Source organism: Lithobates pipiens, unplaced genomic scaffold (assembly GCF_037356315.1).
Source record: "Lithobates pipiens isolate NorthernLeopardFrog02 unplaced genomic scaffold, aLitPip1_a1.2 Scaffold_18, whole genome shotgun sequence".
Classification (NCBI taxonomy): Eukaryota; Metazoa; Chordata; class Amphibia; order Anura; family Ranidae; genus Lithobates; species Lithobates pipiens.
In genome coordinates this window covers 214,224,451-214,242,789 of record NW_027507758.1, presented here as the reverse complement: position 1 = coordinate 214,242,789, position 18,339 = coordinate 214,224,451, and the positions used below count along the sequence as shown (strand labels likewise).

Below are 18,339 nucleotides of genomic sequence, written 5' to 3'. Positions count from 1 at the left end.
CAATACAAAGTCATATAGTAGATGAGGTTGAAAAATGACACAAGTCCATCAAGTCCAACCTACAGTGTCCCGGAATTGCCCCCTCGCCCTGGACACATCTGATGCCCTCTAAAATATCCCTCACATTGCTGCTTTCACTCACTGACAGCCTTTGGTGGACCTCTGGCTGGTGAGACCCCTTTTACATAAGCCGCTTGCTCAGTGCCCAAATGGTTGCTAGTCGTTTCCTGCCTGTTGTCTAGCCACCAGTGACATCACAAGGAGGTGAGAGGCAGAGACCCAGCATTCCCAGCAGGGAGAATTTAACTTCCTCCTTCTCTGCGCCTACTGATTAGCTCCACCCACCTCCTCCCTGCACTGTCCAGCCAGTAGCATGCAGAAGTGCACAAAGGAGAGATGATTTTTGTAGAAAGGCAAGTAAATCCAATGCACTCACCATGACAGATAGGGGTTAAAATCCTCAGTCAGCTCTCCCCCAGCAGCCAGCTTCTGTGCTGAACTGTCAGCACTTCCCAGGATCTGAGTGTGGAGCTAGCACTCATAAGAGGATGGTCGGCAGATAAGAGTGAAGGACTACAGGTCCCAGCATGAACCCCTCAGAGCTGAAGATGTGACACCCCCGGCCCCCGCATAAGTGGAGTCACATCAGCAGCCAGCGGCGCAAGGGACGTTCACTTTCCTGGGGTTCCGGTATGTCGGCTGGTGGTAGGCTATAGGTGAAAAGTAGCACATTGCATCTGGTGGCAGGCTATAGGTGACAAGTGGCACACTGCATCTGGAAGCAGGCTACAGGTGGAAGCGGAACACTGCAGCTGGTGGCAGGCTAAGGGTGTAATGTGGTACACTGCAACTGGTGGCAGGCTATGGGTGGAAAGTGGCACACTGCATCTGGTGGCAGGCTACGGGTGAAAAGTGGTACACTGCATCTGGTGGCAGGCTACAGGTGCAAATTGTCACACTGCATCTGGTGTCAGGCAACGGTGGCAAGTAGGGATGAGCCGAACACCCCCCCCCCCCCCCCGGTTTGGTTCTCACCAGAACTTTCGAACGGACCGGAAATTTGTGCGAACTTTAGAACCCCATTGAAGTCTATGGGACTCGAACGCTCGAAATAAAAAGTGCTCATTTTAATCGCTAATATGCAAGATATTGTCCTAAAAAGGGTTTGGGGACCCGGCTCCTGCCTCAGGGGACATGGGTCAATGCCAAATTTTTTTTCTTAAATGGCCATTTTTTCAGGAGCACTGATTTTTATGACAATTAAAGTGAAAAAAAGTGAAATATTCCTTTAAATATCATGCCTGGGGGGTGTCTATAGTATGCCTGTGAAGTGGCACGTGTTTCCCGTGTTTAGAACAGTCCCTGCACAAAATGACATTTAACGGAAAAAAGTCATTTAAAACTGCTTGCGGTTTTAATGTAATATCTGGTTCCCGCAATATTGATGAAAATCATTGAGAAAAATGGCATGGGTAGCCCCCCCTGCCCATTACCAGCCCCTTTGGGTCTTGTACTAATATTAAGGGGAACCCCGTACCCAAATTAAAAAAAGGAAAGGCGTGGGGCCCCCAGGTCCTATATATTTAGAACAGCAGTATACAGGCAGTGCAAAGAAGACAGGGCCTTTGTAGGTTTGTTGTGTTAAGTAGAGTCTGTTTGTAATTTTGAACTGGTACATTTTTAATGTGTAGTTCCAGTCCAAAAATCTATTTTTAAGCTTTTGTAAAACATAGGGAAAGATTTTCACCCCTGTAAAAAAAAAATGTTGCCGTCCGTCTTTTTTTATCTCACTTCCTGTTGTCTCCTTCCGTTTGCAATTAGGAGACGTTTGTAAGTTGGATGTTTGAAAGTAGGGGCCTGCCCTATATGCTCTGAAGAAATGGGGGCCTAAGGTGTTGGTGTTGTCACAACACTGTAAGTTCTTAAAGTGACTCTTGGTGGGCGCTGGAGCTCCCTGGTGTGACCGATTACATCAAGAATTGTAATTACATGCCATTGTTGAACAGTGAAAGAAAAATTGGGCCTTTGGTGGTTGTGGTGGTGGTGCTGGTGCCACAACACTATAAGTCCTCACAGTTACTCTCGGTGGGCGCAGGAACGGGCCCAGCTGTGAAATATTATATCAAGAATTGTAATTACATGCCCCTGTTAAACAGGGGCTGAAAAATTGGGCCTTAGGCACTGGTGCTGGTGCCACGACGCTGCAACCTCTCCCATACCCTCTATTTGTAGTGCAGGAATGAGCCCTGCTGCAAAGCATTGTATCCAAAATTGTAATTACACGCCCCTGTTAAACAGGGGCTGAAAAATTGGGCTGGTGGCGTCACCCAGAACCAAACATGTTCTTCCAAGCTATCAGCAGGATCATTGAGGAGGAAGAGGATAGTCATTCAACATAACAGGACAGTCACTCAGCATCAGCATAGCCAGTCTTGAAGGGATGTGACATTTAAAAAAAAAATTATTCGGTTACATCAGCTTCAGGTGCTTGGTAGCTGTGGGTGATCCAAGACTGATTCATCTTGATGAAGGTCAGTCGATCAACTGATTCGGTGGACAGGCGCACCCTGTGATCGGTAACAAAGCCACCAGCAGCACTGAAGGTGCGTTCCGAAAGAACGCTGGATGCAGGACAGGCCAGTAGCTCAATTGCATACTGTGCAAGCTCTGGCCAGTGATCCATCCTCAAGACCCAGTAAGCCAGAGGATTTTTGGTGGGAAAGGTGTCCAAGTCTGACCTTGCCCCTAGGTATTCCTGCACCATGTAAATCAGACGCTGGCGATGGTTGCTGGAACCAATCATACCTTGGGGCTGCGGACTAAAAAATTGTCTGAACGCATCGGTCAGACGGCCACCTTCTCCACGGCTCCTTCTGTGCCTGACCGAAGCCTCAGCAACACGTTGTCCAGGACCAGGAGTTTGTAACCTCCCAGTCTCTGGGAACGCGTTGCACAGACCGTTCTGCAAGGCCTCCCGGAGATGTCTCATCCTCTACTCCCTCTGCGATGGCAAGATAAGGTTCGCAACCTTACCGGATCAAGGAGAGTGACCAGCCAGTAATGGTCCCTCTTCTTGATCCGACGAATATGAGGATCCTTCCGCAGGCTTTGCAGGATCGGGGAGGCCATGCAGCGTAGGTTAGCTGAGGCATTCGGTCCGGAGTCCTCTGGGTCACTAAGGACAACATGATCCGCAGCCACCTCCTCCCAGCCATGTACAAGTTCACGTGTTTCTTGGGACTGTAAATCATCCCTAAAAGCCTGCTGCTGCTGATACTGAGTGCCAGGCTCCACCTCTATGCTGACACAAGCCGCCTCCTCCTCCTCATCCTTGTCCCCTTCCTGTGTGATGGGTGGGACAGCAGGAACACTGTCTGGATAAAGGAGGCCTTGAGAGGCAAGGAAGTCCTCCTCTCCCTGCCTCTGTTCTGCCTCAAGTGCCCTGTCCATTATTCCACGCAGAGTATGCTCCAACAGGTGGACAAGACGTACAGTGTCACTGATGCATGCACTGTCACTGCTCACCATCCTTGTGGCCTCCTCAAATGGTGGCAGGACAGTGCATGCATCCCTGATCATGCCCCACTGGCGTGGTGAAAAAAAACTGAGCTCCCCTGACCCTGTCCTGGTGCCGTAGTCACACAGGTACTCATTGATGGCCCTCTGCTGCGTGTGCAGCCGCTGCAGCATGGCCAACGTTGAGTTCCACCTGGTAGGCATGTCACATATAAGTGGGTTCTTGGGCAGGTTCAACTCCTTTTGGAGCTCAGCCAGCTGAGCACTGGCATTAAATGGTTGGCGGAAATGCACAAAGGCTTTCCTGGCCTGCCGCAGGACATCCTGTAAGCCGGGGTACCTGCCCAAGAACTGCTGCACCACCAGGTTAAGGACGTGAGCCACACAGGGCACATGGGTTAGTTGTCCCTGTCGGAGAGCGGAGAGGAGTTGGCCAGAGGAGGAAGAAGAAGAGGAGGGGGAGGAGAAGAGAGGTGTGTCACAACCAGTAGTAGCATTTTGGAGGCGTGGTGGTGGAACAACCTCCAACACTACTGCACCTTGTCCTGCATCCTCCCAGCTTCCAGAAGAGTGACCCAATGGGCCTCGAAAGATAGGCAACGTCCCTGTCCATGCCTGCTGGACCATGAGTCAGCGGTAATATTCACCTTACCACTGACCGTCCTTTCCAGCGAGGCATGGACATTGCCTTCCACATGCCGGTAGAGAGCCGGAATCACCTTCTGTGATAAAAAGTGGTGTTTGGTGACCTGCCACTGAGGAACTGCACGTTGTACAAACTCACGGAAGGGGGCCCGAGTCTAGCAACTGAAAAGGCAGCAGTTGAAGTGCTAGCAATTTAGCCAAGCTAGCATTCTACCGCTGGGCACGTGGATGGCTGGGAGTGAACTTCTTTCGACGGTCCAGCAGCTGGGGCAGGTAAATTTGCCTGCTACAATCGGACGTGGGTATACTGCTAGCAGAGTGCCTGCAAGTACTTGGCTGTGACACACCTAATTCTACACCTTCATTCCTCTCACTGCAGGTTTCAGAGAGGACTGAAGGTCTAGTGGAGTTGGAGATCCAAGCTGATGAGGAGCAAGGAGAGGTCCGCTTTGCCCTTTGGTGTGGGTGTTTAAGGTACGCTTACCAATGAGCTATATGGCAGGTCCACATATGTCTGGTCAAGCATGTGTTCCCTGAGCGGCTGATGTTTTGGCCACGCAAGATACGCTTCAGACATATGTTGCAAATAGCAGCGGTGCGATCTGATGCACTCGTCTCAAAAAAGGCCCACACCAAATAACTTTTGGAATAATGCGCAGAGGCAGCGCCCTGCACAGGAGGAGCTCTGCGGTGTGATTCAGTCGGTGTGCTGCTCCTAAGCTGGCCCCCGGAGGGCATCCTGCCTCGGAGATGTGCCTCCTCCTCCTCTCTCCTATCAGGCACCCATGTGGAAACAGTGACCTCATCATCCCCTCCCTCTTCATCACTGGAGCAAACCTGGCAGTATGCTGCAGCTGATGGAACATGACTGCCAGATTGATGTCCTTCTTGAGCATCCCCTCTATGTGCTCACGCTACTGCCTTCCTCTAGCTGGGTATCATCATCAGAGCCTTCAAAACGCTGGGCATCCTCCTGGAGCATGTACCCAACACTGTGCTCAAACAGTTCGGGGGACTCCTCAGGAGGACATGCTGTGTCTAGGGAAGGAGTGACTGATGACATTGAGGCGAGGGAAGCGGTCGCGTTGACAGCTGCCTTGCTAGTACCCTGACCCTGGGTGAGAGAGGATGAGGAGGGCTGGATCATCCACTCTACCGAGTCTTCGGCATAATGCGGCTCAACACGTCAGCTGCCGAAAATAAAGACAAGCGTGTCCCATGGCCACGTGCTGATGACGGTGCACCGCGTCCACGACCAGCACTGTTGTCTGTAGACACAGAGCCTGCTTGCCCTCTTTTATTGGCTCGTGACTGTCTGCCTCTCCTTGTTGGCCTTCCAGACATAGTAATGGCCTGCGGGGAGATGGGAAAACCAGCAATTGGGTAGTGTATATTGTGCTGGAGGCACACAACACCCACTGTAAATGCTGCAGATGCCTGTATTAGAGAACACCAGCAATAAAGGGTAGACACAGGTGTATACTGTGCTGGAGTCATACAAAACACCCACTAACTCCTGCAGATGCCTGTATTAGAGAACACCAGCATTAAAGGGTAGATACAGGGGTATACTGTGCTGGAGACACACAACACCCACTAATTCCTGCAGATGCCTGTATTGGAAAACACCAGCAAAAAAGGGTAGCTACAGGTGTATACTGTGCTGGAGTCATACAAAACACCCACTAACTCCTGCAGATGCCTGTATTAGAGAACACCAGCAATAAAGGGTAGATACAGGTGTATACTGTGCTGGAGGCACACAACACCCACTTTAACTCCTGCAGATGCCTGAGAAAAGAACACACTGTCTCTGCCTATCTTGCTCTTTTCCTGCACGCCGGAACACACTACACAAGGCCGCCACGCTGGCGGCCTTATATAGTGTGGGGCGTGTACTAAACCCCCTGAGCTATAATTGGCTACAATTATGGCTCCCCTCGCTGCCAACGCTGTGATTGGCCAAGCATGCAGGGTCACAGTGCATGCTTGGCCAATCATGAGCCAGCAATGCACTGCGATGATGCAGTGCATTGTGGGCCATGAGCGCCACACGAATTTGGCACGAACAGCCCATAACGTTCAGTATTCGCCGAACGTGCGAACAGCCGGTGTTTGAGTCGAACATGCGTTCGACTCGAACACCAAGCTCATCGCTAGTGGCAAGTGACACGCTGCATCTGGCATGCGGCAACGGTGGCAAGGATATTCCCTTACAGATTCTTGCAAGTAAGTAGCCTTTTTGGTAGCCATCATGTCTGTCAGACATAGCTGGGAACTGGCAGTCCTTTTTTATAAACAGCCTTTCCTCATACTTTTCCACTGATAAGGTTGTATTATGCCCATGACAATTTTTTCCTCAAAAGCTGGGTTCGGTGTTCTGTGTTAATGTTGTTCTGCCATTGTGCCCTGCTCTCCAGCATCCAAAGTTCCAAAGGCTCTCTAAATTACCTGGGCATAGGCAGAGCCATTAGAGTGTACCTAAAAGCTACTGTTTCCATTAGACAAACAGATTCCCTGTTTCTTCTTTCCTCTGGACCTCGCAAGGGGCACCATGCTTCAAAATTCACCATTTCACAGTGGATCAGGAACTTGATTACAAGAGTTTATGCTCTTAGGGCTCTTTTGCTACAGTGCAGCTAACCCACAGTTTTTGTGTAGGTTAACTGTGCTTTCTGATCCGTGACCCAGTTTCCCCTAAAAACACCTATATCTTGGCTGTAGCTTCACCCCCTTTTAAAGCCCAAATATGTGTGTGCCTGTTTTTTGGGCGGGGGGTGGGGAGTATAGCCAGCGCTGAGTGATCTGTAACTATTATAAATAAACAATCAGTGCTGCTTTTTCATTCATGATTCGTATAGTACATTCAGATATTTAGCTGTGTGTAAAGTATCTGCCCTTTGTGGGCAAGCAGTTGAAGATACATTACATATAACCACAGTTTAGAATGATCTTTTACTATTATAAGTAAACAAGAAATGCTTCTTGTTTGGGAGTTTTTTCCATCAAGTGACACCATTAATGCTATGGAAAAAACATGTTTTTTTCTCACTGTGAACTATTTTTTTTCTTTAGTTTAATGGGGGACACAATAGAGCATTTGCATGTGCCTTGACACTAGGAGTTAAGGTTCAGTTTTTTAGTAACAAAAGAATGCTGTCTGGTTGATATTAACGGAGGAAAACATACACATATTTACTTTGTCTCAGTATGTCAAATTTGATCAATCAGATAGATATTCAATAGGATCTGTTTATTATTTTACAGGAACAGAGCCATCTTATCTGCCTGAATATTTTTTGAAAGCGGCTACATGTCAGTGTCATGGTGTAGTTTAAACCTCTTTGCTAAAGGGCATACAGGTTGCTGATATTGACTGTCACACCATTTACAACCCAGTAAACCACACTGTAGGATTTAGTCACACACAAATGCAAATGTTGCCCAAGAGAAAATGCATTTTAAATTAATAATTAGAGTACATTTTAAACAATATTTTTCTTCTTTTTTTTTCTTTTGAAGAACGAAGACTCCACAACCTAGGCTTGCTGAAGGATCATCCATCTGAAACAATGTATTTTCTAAATGGTCTGCGGGCAGGACAAGTTATTGATGACCATGTTCCGTTTTTAGAAAGAGGTAAGAAATAAACATAGAACCATAGAAAATGTATTTGAAATGCAATTACATCTTAATGTGTTCTGTTTAGCTTTAGCTGTAAATTTATCCAATCGGTCTTAAAGTACTGTTACTTAGAAAGAAGGGGAGTGAGTCAAATTTGTCATATAGCCTGAGGATTCACTTCTGGTGGCTGAATATATCCCCAGAAAGTTGAGTATGTGTGTCTAGGGAGGGTGGCAGTTAATCTGCTGTTTCACCATACATTTCAAAGGTACATAGTTACATAGTAGGTGAGGTTGAAAAAAGTCCATCAAATCCAACCTATGTGTGTGATTATATGTCAGTATTCCATTGTATATACCGGTATGTTGTGGTCTTTCAGGTGCTTATCTAATAGTTTTTTGAAACTATTGATACTCCCCGCTGAGACCACCGTCTGTGGAAGAGAATTACACATCCTTGCCGCTCTTACAGTAAAGAACCCTCTACGTAGTTTAAGGTTAAACCCCTTTTCTTTTAATTTTAATGAGTGGCCACGTGTCTTGTTAAAATCCCTTCAGCGAAAAAGTTTTATCCCTATTGTGGGGTCACCAGTACGGTATTTATAGATTCAAACCATATCCCCTTTCAAGCGTCTCTTCTCCAGAAAGAATAAGTTCTGTGCTCACAACCTTTCCTCATAACTAATATCCTCCAGACCTTTTATTAGCTTAGTTGCCCTTCTTTGTACTCGCTCCATTTCCAGTGCATCCTTCTTGAGGACTGGTGCCCAGAACTGGACAGCATACTATATATGCGGCTGGACCAGAGTCTTGTCGAGCTGGAGAATTATCATTTTATTCCTGGAGTTGATCCCCTTTTTAATGCCTGCCAATATTCTGTTTGCTTTGTTAGCAGCAGCTGGTATGCCATTGCTGAGCCTATCATCTACTAGGACCCCCAGGTTCTTTTCCATCCTAGATCCCCCACCCCAGTGTATAGATTGCATTCATATTTTTACAACTCAAATACATTATTTTACATTTTTCTACATTAAACCTAATTTGCCATGTAGTTGCCTACCCCATTAATTTGTTCAGATCTTTTTGCAAGGTTTCCACATCCAGCGGAGAAGTTATTGCCCTGCTTAGCTTAGTATTGTCCACAAATACAGAGGTTGAACTGTTTAACCCATCCTCCAGGTAGTTTATGAACAAAATAAATAGGAATGATCCAAGCACAGAACCCTGGGGGACCCCACTACCCACCTCTGACCATTCCGAGTACTCCCCATTTATCACCACCCTCTGAACTCGCCCTTGTAGCCAGTTTTCAATCCATGTACTCACACTATGGTCCATGCTAGGGATGAGCTTCGAGTTCAAGTCAAACTCATTCTGGACTCAAACATTGCCTGTTCGCCTGTTCGGCGAACAGTGAACAATTTGGGGTTTTCGCTGCAAATTCGAAAAGCCATGGAACACCCTGTACAAGTCTATGGGAGAAATGGAAAGTGCTAATTTTAAAGGCTAATATGCAAGTTACTGCCCTAAAAAGTGTTTGGGGACCTGGGTCCTACCCTAGGGGACATGTATCAATGCAAAAAAAAGTTTTAAAAACGGCCGTTTTTTCACGAGCAGTGATTTTAATAATGATTAAAGTGAAACAATAAAAGTGTAATATTCCTTTTAAATTTCGTACCTGGGGGGTGTCTATAGTATGCCTGTGAAGGGGCACATGTTTCCCGTGCTTAGAACTGTCCCTGCACAAAGTGTCATTTCTGCAGGAAAAAAAAGTCATTTAAAATCACTCGCGGCTATAATGAATTGTCGGCTCCCGTAATACAGAGAACACTAATTGAAAGTCATTGATAAAAAAAAAAAAAAAAAGCGTGGGGTTCCCCCAAATTCAATTACCAGGCCCTTCAGGTCTGGTATGGATATTAAGGGGAACCCCGCGTCAAAATAAAAAAAAAATGATGTGGGGTTCCCACTAAATATCCATACCAGACCCTTTATCCGAGCACGCAACCTGGCAGGCCGCAGGAAAAGAGGGGAGGACGAGAGAGCGCCTCCCCCTCCTGAATCGTACCAGGCCACATGCCCTTAACATTGGGAGGATGCTTTGGGGTCCCCCCCAAAGCAACATATCCCCATGTTGATGGGGACAAGGACCTCATCTCCACAACCCTGGCCGGTGGTTGTGGGGGTCTGTGGGCGGGGGGCTTATCAGAATCTGGAAGTCCCCTTTAACAAGGGGACCCCCAGATCCCGGCCCCCCGTTTGAAATGGTAAGGGGGTACAAAAGTACCGCTACTATTTCACAAAGAAAGTATAAAAAATAGTTAAATAAGACAAACACACTTTTGAAAAAGTCCTTTATTAAAAATAAAAAAAATAAAAAAAGATTCCAGCGGTGGTAATCCACTCTTGCTATCCAGCAATGGATGATCAGCAACGGATGATCTGATCCAGCGACGGGTGATCTCTCCCTCCAGTCGAGCGCAACGCAGTCCATCCATCCTTCCTCTTTCTCTACTTCTGCACTGTTGGAGACACTGCGGGATCCCGGTGGCCTGATGTTTCTTATATGAGGAGGGAGGGGCCACCGTCACCTGACCCGGCCCCCCTCTGAAGCAAGTGGGGAAGCCTGGCTTCCCCAATGATGTGTGGGTGACCCAGCCCCCCTCTGATGTAATGGAAACCTGCATTATTTTTTTTATTTTTAATTAAGGACTTTTTCAAAAGTGTGTTTGTCTTATTTAACTATTTTTTACACTTTCTTTGTGAAATGGTAGGGGTCCATGCCAACGGACCTTATTTTGTACAGTAAACATATATGGGGAACTGTGTCAAATGCTTTTGCAAAATCTCCTCATAGAAGGTGATTTATACTGAAGCCAATTGACCTGTTATGGCTGTTTCAGAATTGGCCCGTATTTCCACATTTGTGATCAGGTCTGTAGCCTCAGTGACAAACAATCAGCCACACAAACACGCAGTGGCACCAAGTTGGCCATTCATCTCCCGTAGCACGCGGGCCACTGATCTTTTCTCTGTCATTCTCTCTGAGGTTAGTTCAGGTTTCCATCCGGCACCAGGTTGGACTTTATCTCTCCAGAAAAAAAAATTAAAAATACGAGGGGAAGATAGTGCAGTACGCATCTTCACCAGGGTCAGTCGCATAACAGGGGTGAGACAGTTCATTTCAGGTAAAGTCACACCAAGCCCACCATCAGACGGTTATCCACCACCCACCCATGACTCCCTGCTCACAGAACAACCAGACACACCACAGGCAGATCTAGACAGGTTGAGGATAGTGTTCAATCTCAACGTGCCCAAAGCCCAGCATTAATTGGAAGGCCCGGTACACTCTATCACCTTCCTAGGTGTCACTCTGGACACACATGCCATAGCCTGCTGCCCCCCGACAAACTAGCCTGTACCAGGACAGTTATCCACGACTTGAAAAAAAAAAAAGGGGTAAAGGTGCGCTATGGACCCTAAATTATTAATAAAACTACACCTATAGGTGAACAACCCAATCTACAGAAAATGAAGAAAAATTTAAGTGAAATGAAATAAAATAAAAAATAACAAGAAACAAAAACCCTAGTGGTGAAAGGAAGGGGCTGCCACTACCTTTTAAATTCACCCAAAGGTGAGTAACGTGAGTATATATCAAAGGTGGTAGTAACGGCGCACACCTGCTATTAATTGTACTAATTGCGAGTATTTGCTAATCAATATGTTATATATATGCCCGATTTTGTGTGAATGTGTGGGAGAATAAAAAATGTGACATAAAGATGTATGCGTGATAAAGTCTTGCGTGAAATTGTGAAAATATTCTAATGACCAATAAAAGCCAATAGATATCAAGTAACCTATGCTATGTGAAACAAATGCTCTGCAAGTATAAGTCGCTGTCAATATGCGCAAGGGTATTGAAATTTTAATGTGCTTGGTGCAAAGCATTCATAGTAAAGGGCACAATGCTCCTGAAAAATGCTGGAATGAAGGAGTGTTTAGTGCAAAACATTCATTATAAAGTGCACGGTGCTCCTGAAAAAATGCTGGAATGACAAAAAGTGCTGCTTGCTATTTAAAGTGCCAAGATATAATTACAGTCTTTATGCATTTATGACATCGCTAGGTAGAGGCATGCAGTAAAAAAGTTGATATAAAAAAATGATATCAAAAATTGATATAAAAAATTGATATAAAAAGTCCAACGCCAGAAAACCATAAACAATAAAGCTCCAATAAAACTCCAATAAAACTCCAATAAAAAGTTCTTCTTAAACAAAGGTGACAGCATGCTTCAGGACTCCTGGATAGCAACCGGTGTGATTTTGGTGTAAAAAAGACAATAATCCCCACTCACCAGCTCCCCATCCCCTTAAGGGGTTAATGCGCCTTCACAGTGTGAGCCCCTGTGTCGCTATGCTGAGCTGGTCCGGTTAGATATCCAGTGATAATCCAGGGATTTCCTCATGGAAAGTAAGATGAGGCAAACATAGTGTAATCCAGTATTTAAATTTTATTTAATAAATTATTAGAAAGCTACTCACACAGTGTAAGATAAAACCGGCATTCAAATAATCCAGTATGAGTCACAATGTGTTTGAATTCACCGCCGCCGCCGCTATACGAGAGTGCATACACCTTAAGCCACACGCTACGTGTTTCGTCATCGGACGTCGTCTGGAGCGGCCATCTTGGTGCTCCACTCTCTTTATATAGGGTGTACTATCATTACGGCGCATGCGCGAGCGCGTAAGCGCCATTTTGCTTACTGGAATATGGGAAATTAATACGAGCCAATACAGTGCTGCCTCTGTGGCGCTTACACAAGCCACCCACTTTGCTTACCATACATAGAGGAGGATGAGGCATGACACGGGGCACAAAACACCCGATATGTAATCACTACGGGGGCGGGAGCGATACCTATTGCTGCGGTGGTAAATGCAAAATCAAAAAAATGATAAATAAGCTAAATTTACGCACATGATACAATCCCAATTAAGATTTACAACTCAATCGAATAAAATTTAATTACAATGCAATAAAAAGGAAATGTAATTACTATACAATAAAAAATAATAGAATAGAGAATGAATAAAATTAATGAGAAAATAACATAATATTGAATAGATGAATTAAATGGAAATAAATTAAAATAAAAATGAAAATAAAAATATGCATAAAATAAAGGAAAAAAATTATTAATAATAAATCAGTAAATAGATAATTGCTCACACCAAATAAATACCAGAAATAAAACAATCATGTAATTAAAAAATATGTATATAATTAAAAATATGTTCTATATTTCTATCAATTAACAGGAAAAAGACCATATTTTATTGGGAGATGGGAAAAAGTCTCCAATGTCACAAAATGGTAGTGCTACTATTTGTATATTGGCTACGTTGTGACGTTAATTTTTTTTAAAAAACATATAAGAGATATTTATCTAACATTAGATGCTGAAATCTTTACTAATTAACCTGGGCCTCTATTTGTTATTTATGCCCATTTGGGCTTATTGAAAATGAAAAATAAAATAAAATAAAAGTTACAAATAAAAATAGGGGACTGCCGACTAAAGTAAGGAGGAAGGAGGAAATATGTGAAAGGATACTATGTTAGTTGGAAAGTGAATGTGGTTACTATATATCCATTTGTTTCGTTGTTTGCTTGTTTTATATAATGTACTACGGTCGAGCTAGTTAAATGTACTACTTTCGATCCCAAACCAATATATACTACATTCGACCTAGTTGAATGTATTACCTTCGATCTTATAAAAATAGGTCTTATAGGAATGAAAATAGACCGAAGAAAAGGCTAAGGGGCAAAATAGGAAAAGGAGGTTAGGACTAATAGTTAGTTAAGAAACAATTAAGGTCCAGTTCTATATTGAGGCCTGCTGGTTGTAAAGTGTCCAAGAGGAATATCCATTTGGTCTCATTTCTTGAGATTTTAATTCTTTTATCTTCTCCTCTCCAATGCCCATTGATTTTATCAATACCATAAAAAGTCATAAGATTGGGGTCTCGGTTGTGATAATCTCTGAAGTGTCTGGAGACACTATGATTTTGAAATCCTTTTTTGATGTTTTTAATGTGTTCTCTAATTCTTATATATAATTTTCGTGTGGTCCTACCGACGTATTGTTTACGACACAGACATTCAATCACATAAGTGACGTGAGTACTGTTGCAAGTGATGAGCTCATTGATTTTATATTCTCTCTTATTGGAGGAGGATGCGAACTTAGTTTCTTCTGAGTATTCTTTGAGCTAGTTTTGCAAGGGAGACATCTACCACATTTGTAAAAACCTTTTAGGTTCTCAAAGATTTTTATGTTTTTTGGTGGATCAATGGTATTTTTAGCTATCGAGTTTCTCAGTGTAGGGGCTCTTCTGTATATGTATATTTTTATTCTCCCACACATTCACACAAAATCGGGCATATATATAACTTATTGATTAGCAAATACTTGCAATAAGTACAATTAATAGCAGGTGTGCGCCGTTACTACCACCTTTGAGTTATCCACGACTTCACCCGGTCACAAGAGTGCACCAATCCTTACTAGGGATGCTGAACTTCACAATGAGAATTATTCCTCAAGGACGGTTCTCAAATTAGACCGAGCAGCAATAGCAGACTTTGCTATGTGGGACAAGTTCTTCACCAGCTGGAATGGCATTTCAATGTTCATCCCGGCAGAGTCACCTGAACCACCATGGGTGGTCACTGATGCCGCAGCCTTCACAGGCTTCGCGGACACCCCCCCACCCCTGGTTCACCAACCATGACCCCCAGAAATTCTCTTAAGTTTCTGCTTTTGCCCATTCTTCATCACTCTTCGAGCTGTATTCCATCGTGGCAGCTGCCCAGGTCTGGGGCCACACTTAAAAGGGATAGATGGTGCTCTTCACCACTGACAATCAGGCTACGGCTGACATCATCAATAAAGGTAGATCCAAGTCACTCCCAATCATGTCTTTCCTGCGCAGGCTCGTGCAGCTGTCACTCCGTCACCAGTTTAATATCTTCTGTAGACATATTTGAGGCAAATGCAAAATTGCAGCTGATGCGCTGCCCCATTTCAAACTTATTTTGTTTTTCCAGCAGAAGCCTGGAGCTGACCCAGTAACTACTCCTGTCCCACCCTGGTTGTTGCCAACGATGGACTGAAGTCCCATCTCACTAACGCAATCCAGCTTATTAACCTCTCCTTGTCATGCAACACACTGAAGGCCTTTCGCACTGTTTGGAAAACTCACCTCGAGTTTTTGGCCTCTTGTCCCAGAGCAGCAATAGGCGACGTTAGACATGTCCTAGCCTTCATATTGCCACATGCAGCTGGCCCTTTCTTACAATACTCTCACACTATACCTAGCCAGCATCTAGCATTTCCTGTCCTTACAGGACCCCAGTAAACTGTCAGTATTCTCAGCCCATGCAGTCAAGTCCCTCCTACAGGGCATACAGAAGCACCAACCCGTAGTCAGTGGCAAATGCCTACCTATCACCAGTGCCCTCTTCAGGGACATGTCTGAAATCCTTACTCATTCTCCATTTGGGTCTTTCCCAGCCTAGTCATCCAGGCAGCCATCTATCAGGCCTTCTACGGTTTCCTATGACCTAGTGAATTTACCGTCAGTGGCTCCGGCAGTCAGACACTGCTCTGATGCCACCTGATTCGCTTTCCGAACCATTACACCCTTAAGCTCACCATCTGCAAAATGCAACAAACCTGCTCCGGCGTTGACATCAACTTGTTTCAGACTAGCAATGCCTGGTGCCAAGTGATGGTGCTCGACCGTCTACTGTCCCATCTACCCAGCTAATCTGGTGGTAGCTCGTTGCTACCCTCTCTAATCAGCCCCCTGAGTGGCAGCCAATTTATCAAGCATGTCAGGATCCTCCTAAGCAACTTGGGCTTCAACCCCAGCCAGTTCCCTGGACATTCCTTCTGGATTGGAGCAGCCTCATCTTCCTCCCAACATGGAGTAACAGACCACGTAATCAAGAAACTAGGCCGATGGAAGTCCGTTTATTTTGCCACATACATCCCAAATCCTCAGGAAGAAATGACACAAGCCTTTGCCAACTGGCTTAATAACCACAAGAATCAATTAAGAGTTTTCCCCCTATCTGAGTCTTTTGCCCCCTTTTCTTGGCATACCAACCAGACAACCAAGGCACACTTCAGGTCTATTTATGTTGTAAGTCTTGTCGTGTATTTATGTGAGCCACATCTCTCCCAGTCATAGGGCCACGACCATAAATCCATAACTATAATATAATTATATATATATATATATATATATATATATATATATATATATATATATATCCATAAATATAATATAATTATATATATGGAAAGGCCAGTATGGTGGCCTGGAATTATGGGTGGAGCCCGGTGGAGTATATAACCAGCCCGTTCGCCTGGCTCCCTCGTCGGTTCCGGTGCGCGATATCTGATACGTCAGAAATCAAGGGCCGACTATCCACGAGACTTTACAGTGAGCCGGGTTCGTGAGTTCCTACGTTTTCGTCCGCCTCGTGTCGACAAAACCTTGTCGTTCGTCAGCGTCCGTCTGGTCGCCGTCTGAGTCGCTATACTCTAATCGAAAGTTTCGTTGTCGTACAACACGTCTGGGCCGGCTGTCGCAGGTAGGGCTTCGGCACCCTTTTCGTTTCATGTGTTTTAAAAGTCACGTAAATTAGATTCCTGAACTCACGAACCACTCACTCTAGCTTACACGAACGGCTTAACCGCGACACTTGTATTCGGTACCTCGCTGTCACTACCCCTTCTTCGTAGAAATCGTTGTCACCTTTTCGATACACGTCGTTCGTGCCAACTGGCTTCGTTTCGCAGCACGTCGTTGCTAAACCAAATGACTCTTTTGTTGTGTTCGAACCGATCGAACCATCTCGAAATTACAGCCGTCTGCTTGTCGCGCCAAATGGAGCAGTCCGGGCAATGTCAATCTCAGATTGTCCAAAACTGGAAAAAAGGAAAAATCATGTCATACCGTTGGTACTATGTCCGTCATGTCATTTCCTTTCATGTCAATCATTGCAGTCACTTCAATCATGTCAGTCGGTGATGTCGGATCATTTAATTTTCTGCCATTTCTAACCATGTTATCATTTCTGCCACTTGGCGCGCTCCGATTCGAATCCCGTCGCATCTCGAACGCACCGATTCGCTTCAAAGTGCCCCAAGGTTGGCCTCATTTCTGTACATACTCCAGAGACTGAGTCACTCGCAGGTCCAAGCATGGTCCTTGTTTCTAGTCTTTGTCATGGCATAACATTTCTGTCACTTATTACGCTCCAAGTCGAATCCCATCGCATTCCTCATGCATCGATTCGTTCTGGTGCGCCCAGCTGCACGCCTCATTTCCGTACCCCCCCTTTTTGCCGGAGCTCCACGTGGCAGGGTCCCCCCCCCTGCCTGATCTCCACGCGGCAAAGTCCCCTCCCCCCCCCCCCTGCCTGAGCTCCACGTGGCGGGGTTCACCCCTCGCCTGAGCTCCACGTGGCAGGGTCCCCCCTCCCCCCCTGCCTGAGCTCCACGTGGCGGGCTCCACCTCCGCCTGAGCTCCACGCGGCAGATCCCCCCCCCCCCCCCTCTCCCCTGCCTGAGCTCCACGTGGCAGGGTTCACCCCTCGCCTGAGCTCCACGCGGCAGGTCCCCCCCCCCCCTCCCCTGCCTGAGCTCCACGTGGCGGGCTCCACCTCCGCCTGAGCTCCACGCGGCAGATCCCCCCCCCCCTCCCCTGCCTGAGCTCCACGTGGCGGGCTCCACCTCCGCCTGAGCTCCACGCGGCAGATCCCCCCCCCCCCCCCTCTATCCCCTGCCTGAGCTCCACGTGGCGGGGTTCCCCCCCGCCCGAGCTCCACGCGGCAGCCCCCCCCCCCTCCCCTGCCTGAGCTCCACGTGGCGGGCTCCACCTCCGCCTGAGCGCCACGTGGCGGGTCCACCTCCGCTTAAACCCCACGTTCTATACGCATCTGCGTTGGAAAAAAAAAAAAACGGGGTAGGGAAGGGAAAAGGAAGTCTTGCATCTACGACGCAACCAAGTCACGTCTCTGTCGCCATACGCACATTATTCTAAAATCGGTTGTCTGCTCGTTTCATTTATGCAGCTCATTTCAGTTATGTCTTTCTTCACATTTTCCAGTCTTACCTCCACGATTTAGCTAGACATCTCTCTGCAGGCATAGGAGTCTCATACAAACTTACCTTCATCTCCTCAGATCAGTCGAGTTTTCAGTAGGTCCAACCTGCACCGGGTCGGACGGTGCCTCCTTAGGTAAGAGAATCTTCGGGAAGGGAAACGCCCACAAGCGGTAGTGCCCTTCTCAAAAAAAAAAAAAAAAAAAAAAAAAATATATAAAAAATAAAAAAGTTTGCTTAGGAGTCTCCTACGAGTCTTGTAATCCATGTCACCCTCTTAGGTTTCGTATAGGAGGAAAACCCGGTCCCAGGGATTAATAAAGCTTACCAAGCCCGGATTTTGCCACCATGTCCCAG

General features: G+C 46.0%; 1 protein-coding gene across 1 annotated transcript in view; it reads left to right on the top strand.

Annotated features, from left to right (window-relative positions):
• QPCT (glutaminyl-peptide cyclotransferase) overlaps positions 1-18,339 on the top strand; it is a 496,499-nt gene that overhangs the window by 382,989 nt on the left and 95,171 nt on the right. The window contains exon 6 of the mRNA XM_077486558.1: positions 7,684-7,800. Coding sequence (XP_077342684.1) covers positions 7,684-7,800 — 117 coding nt within the window. The remainder of the gene's footprint in view (positions 1-7,683; positions 7,801-18,339) is intronic.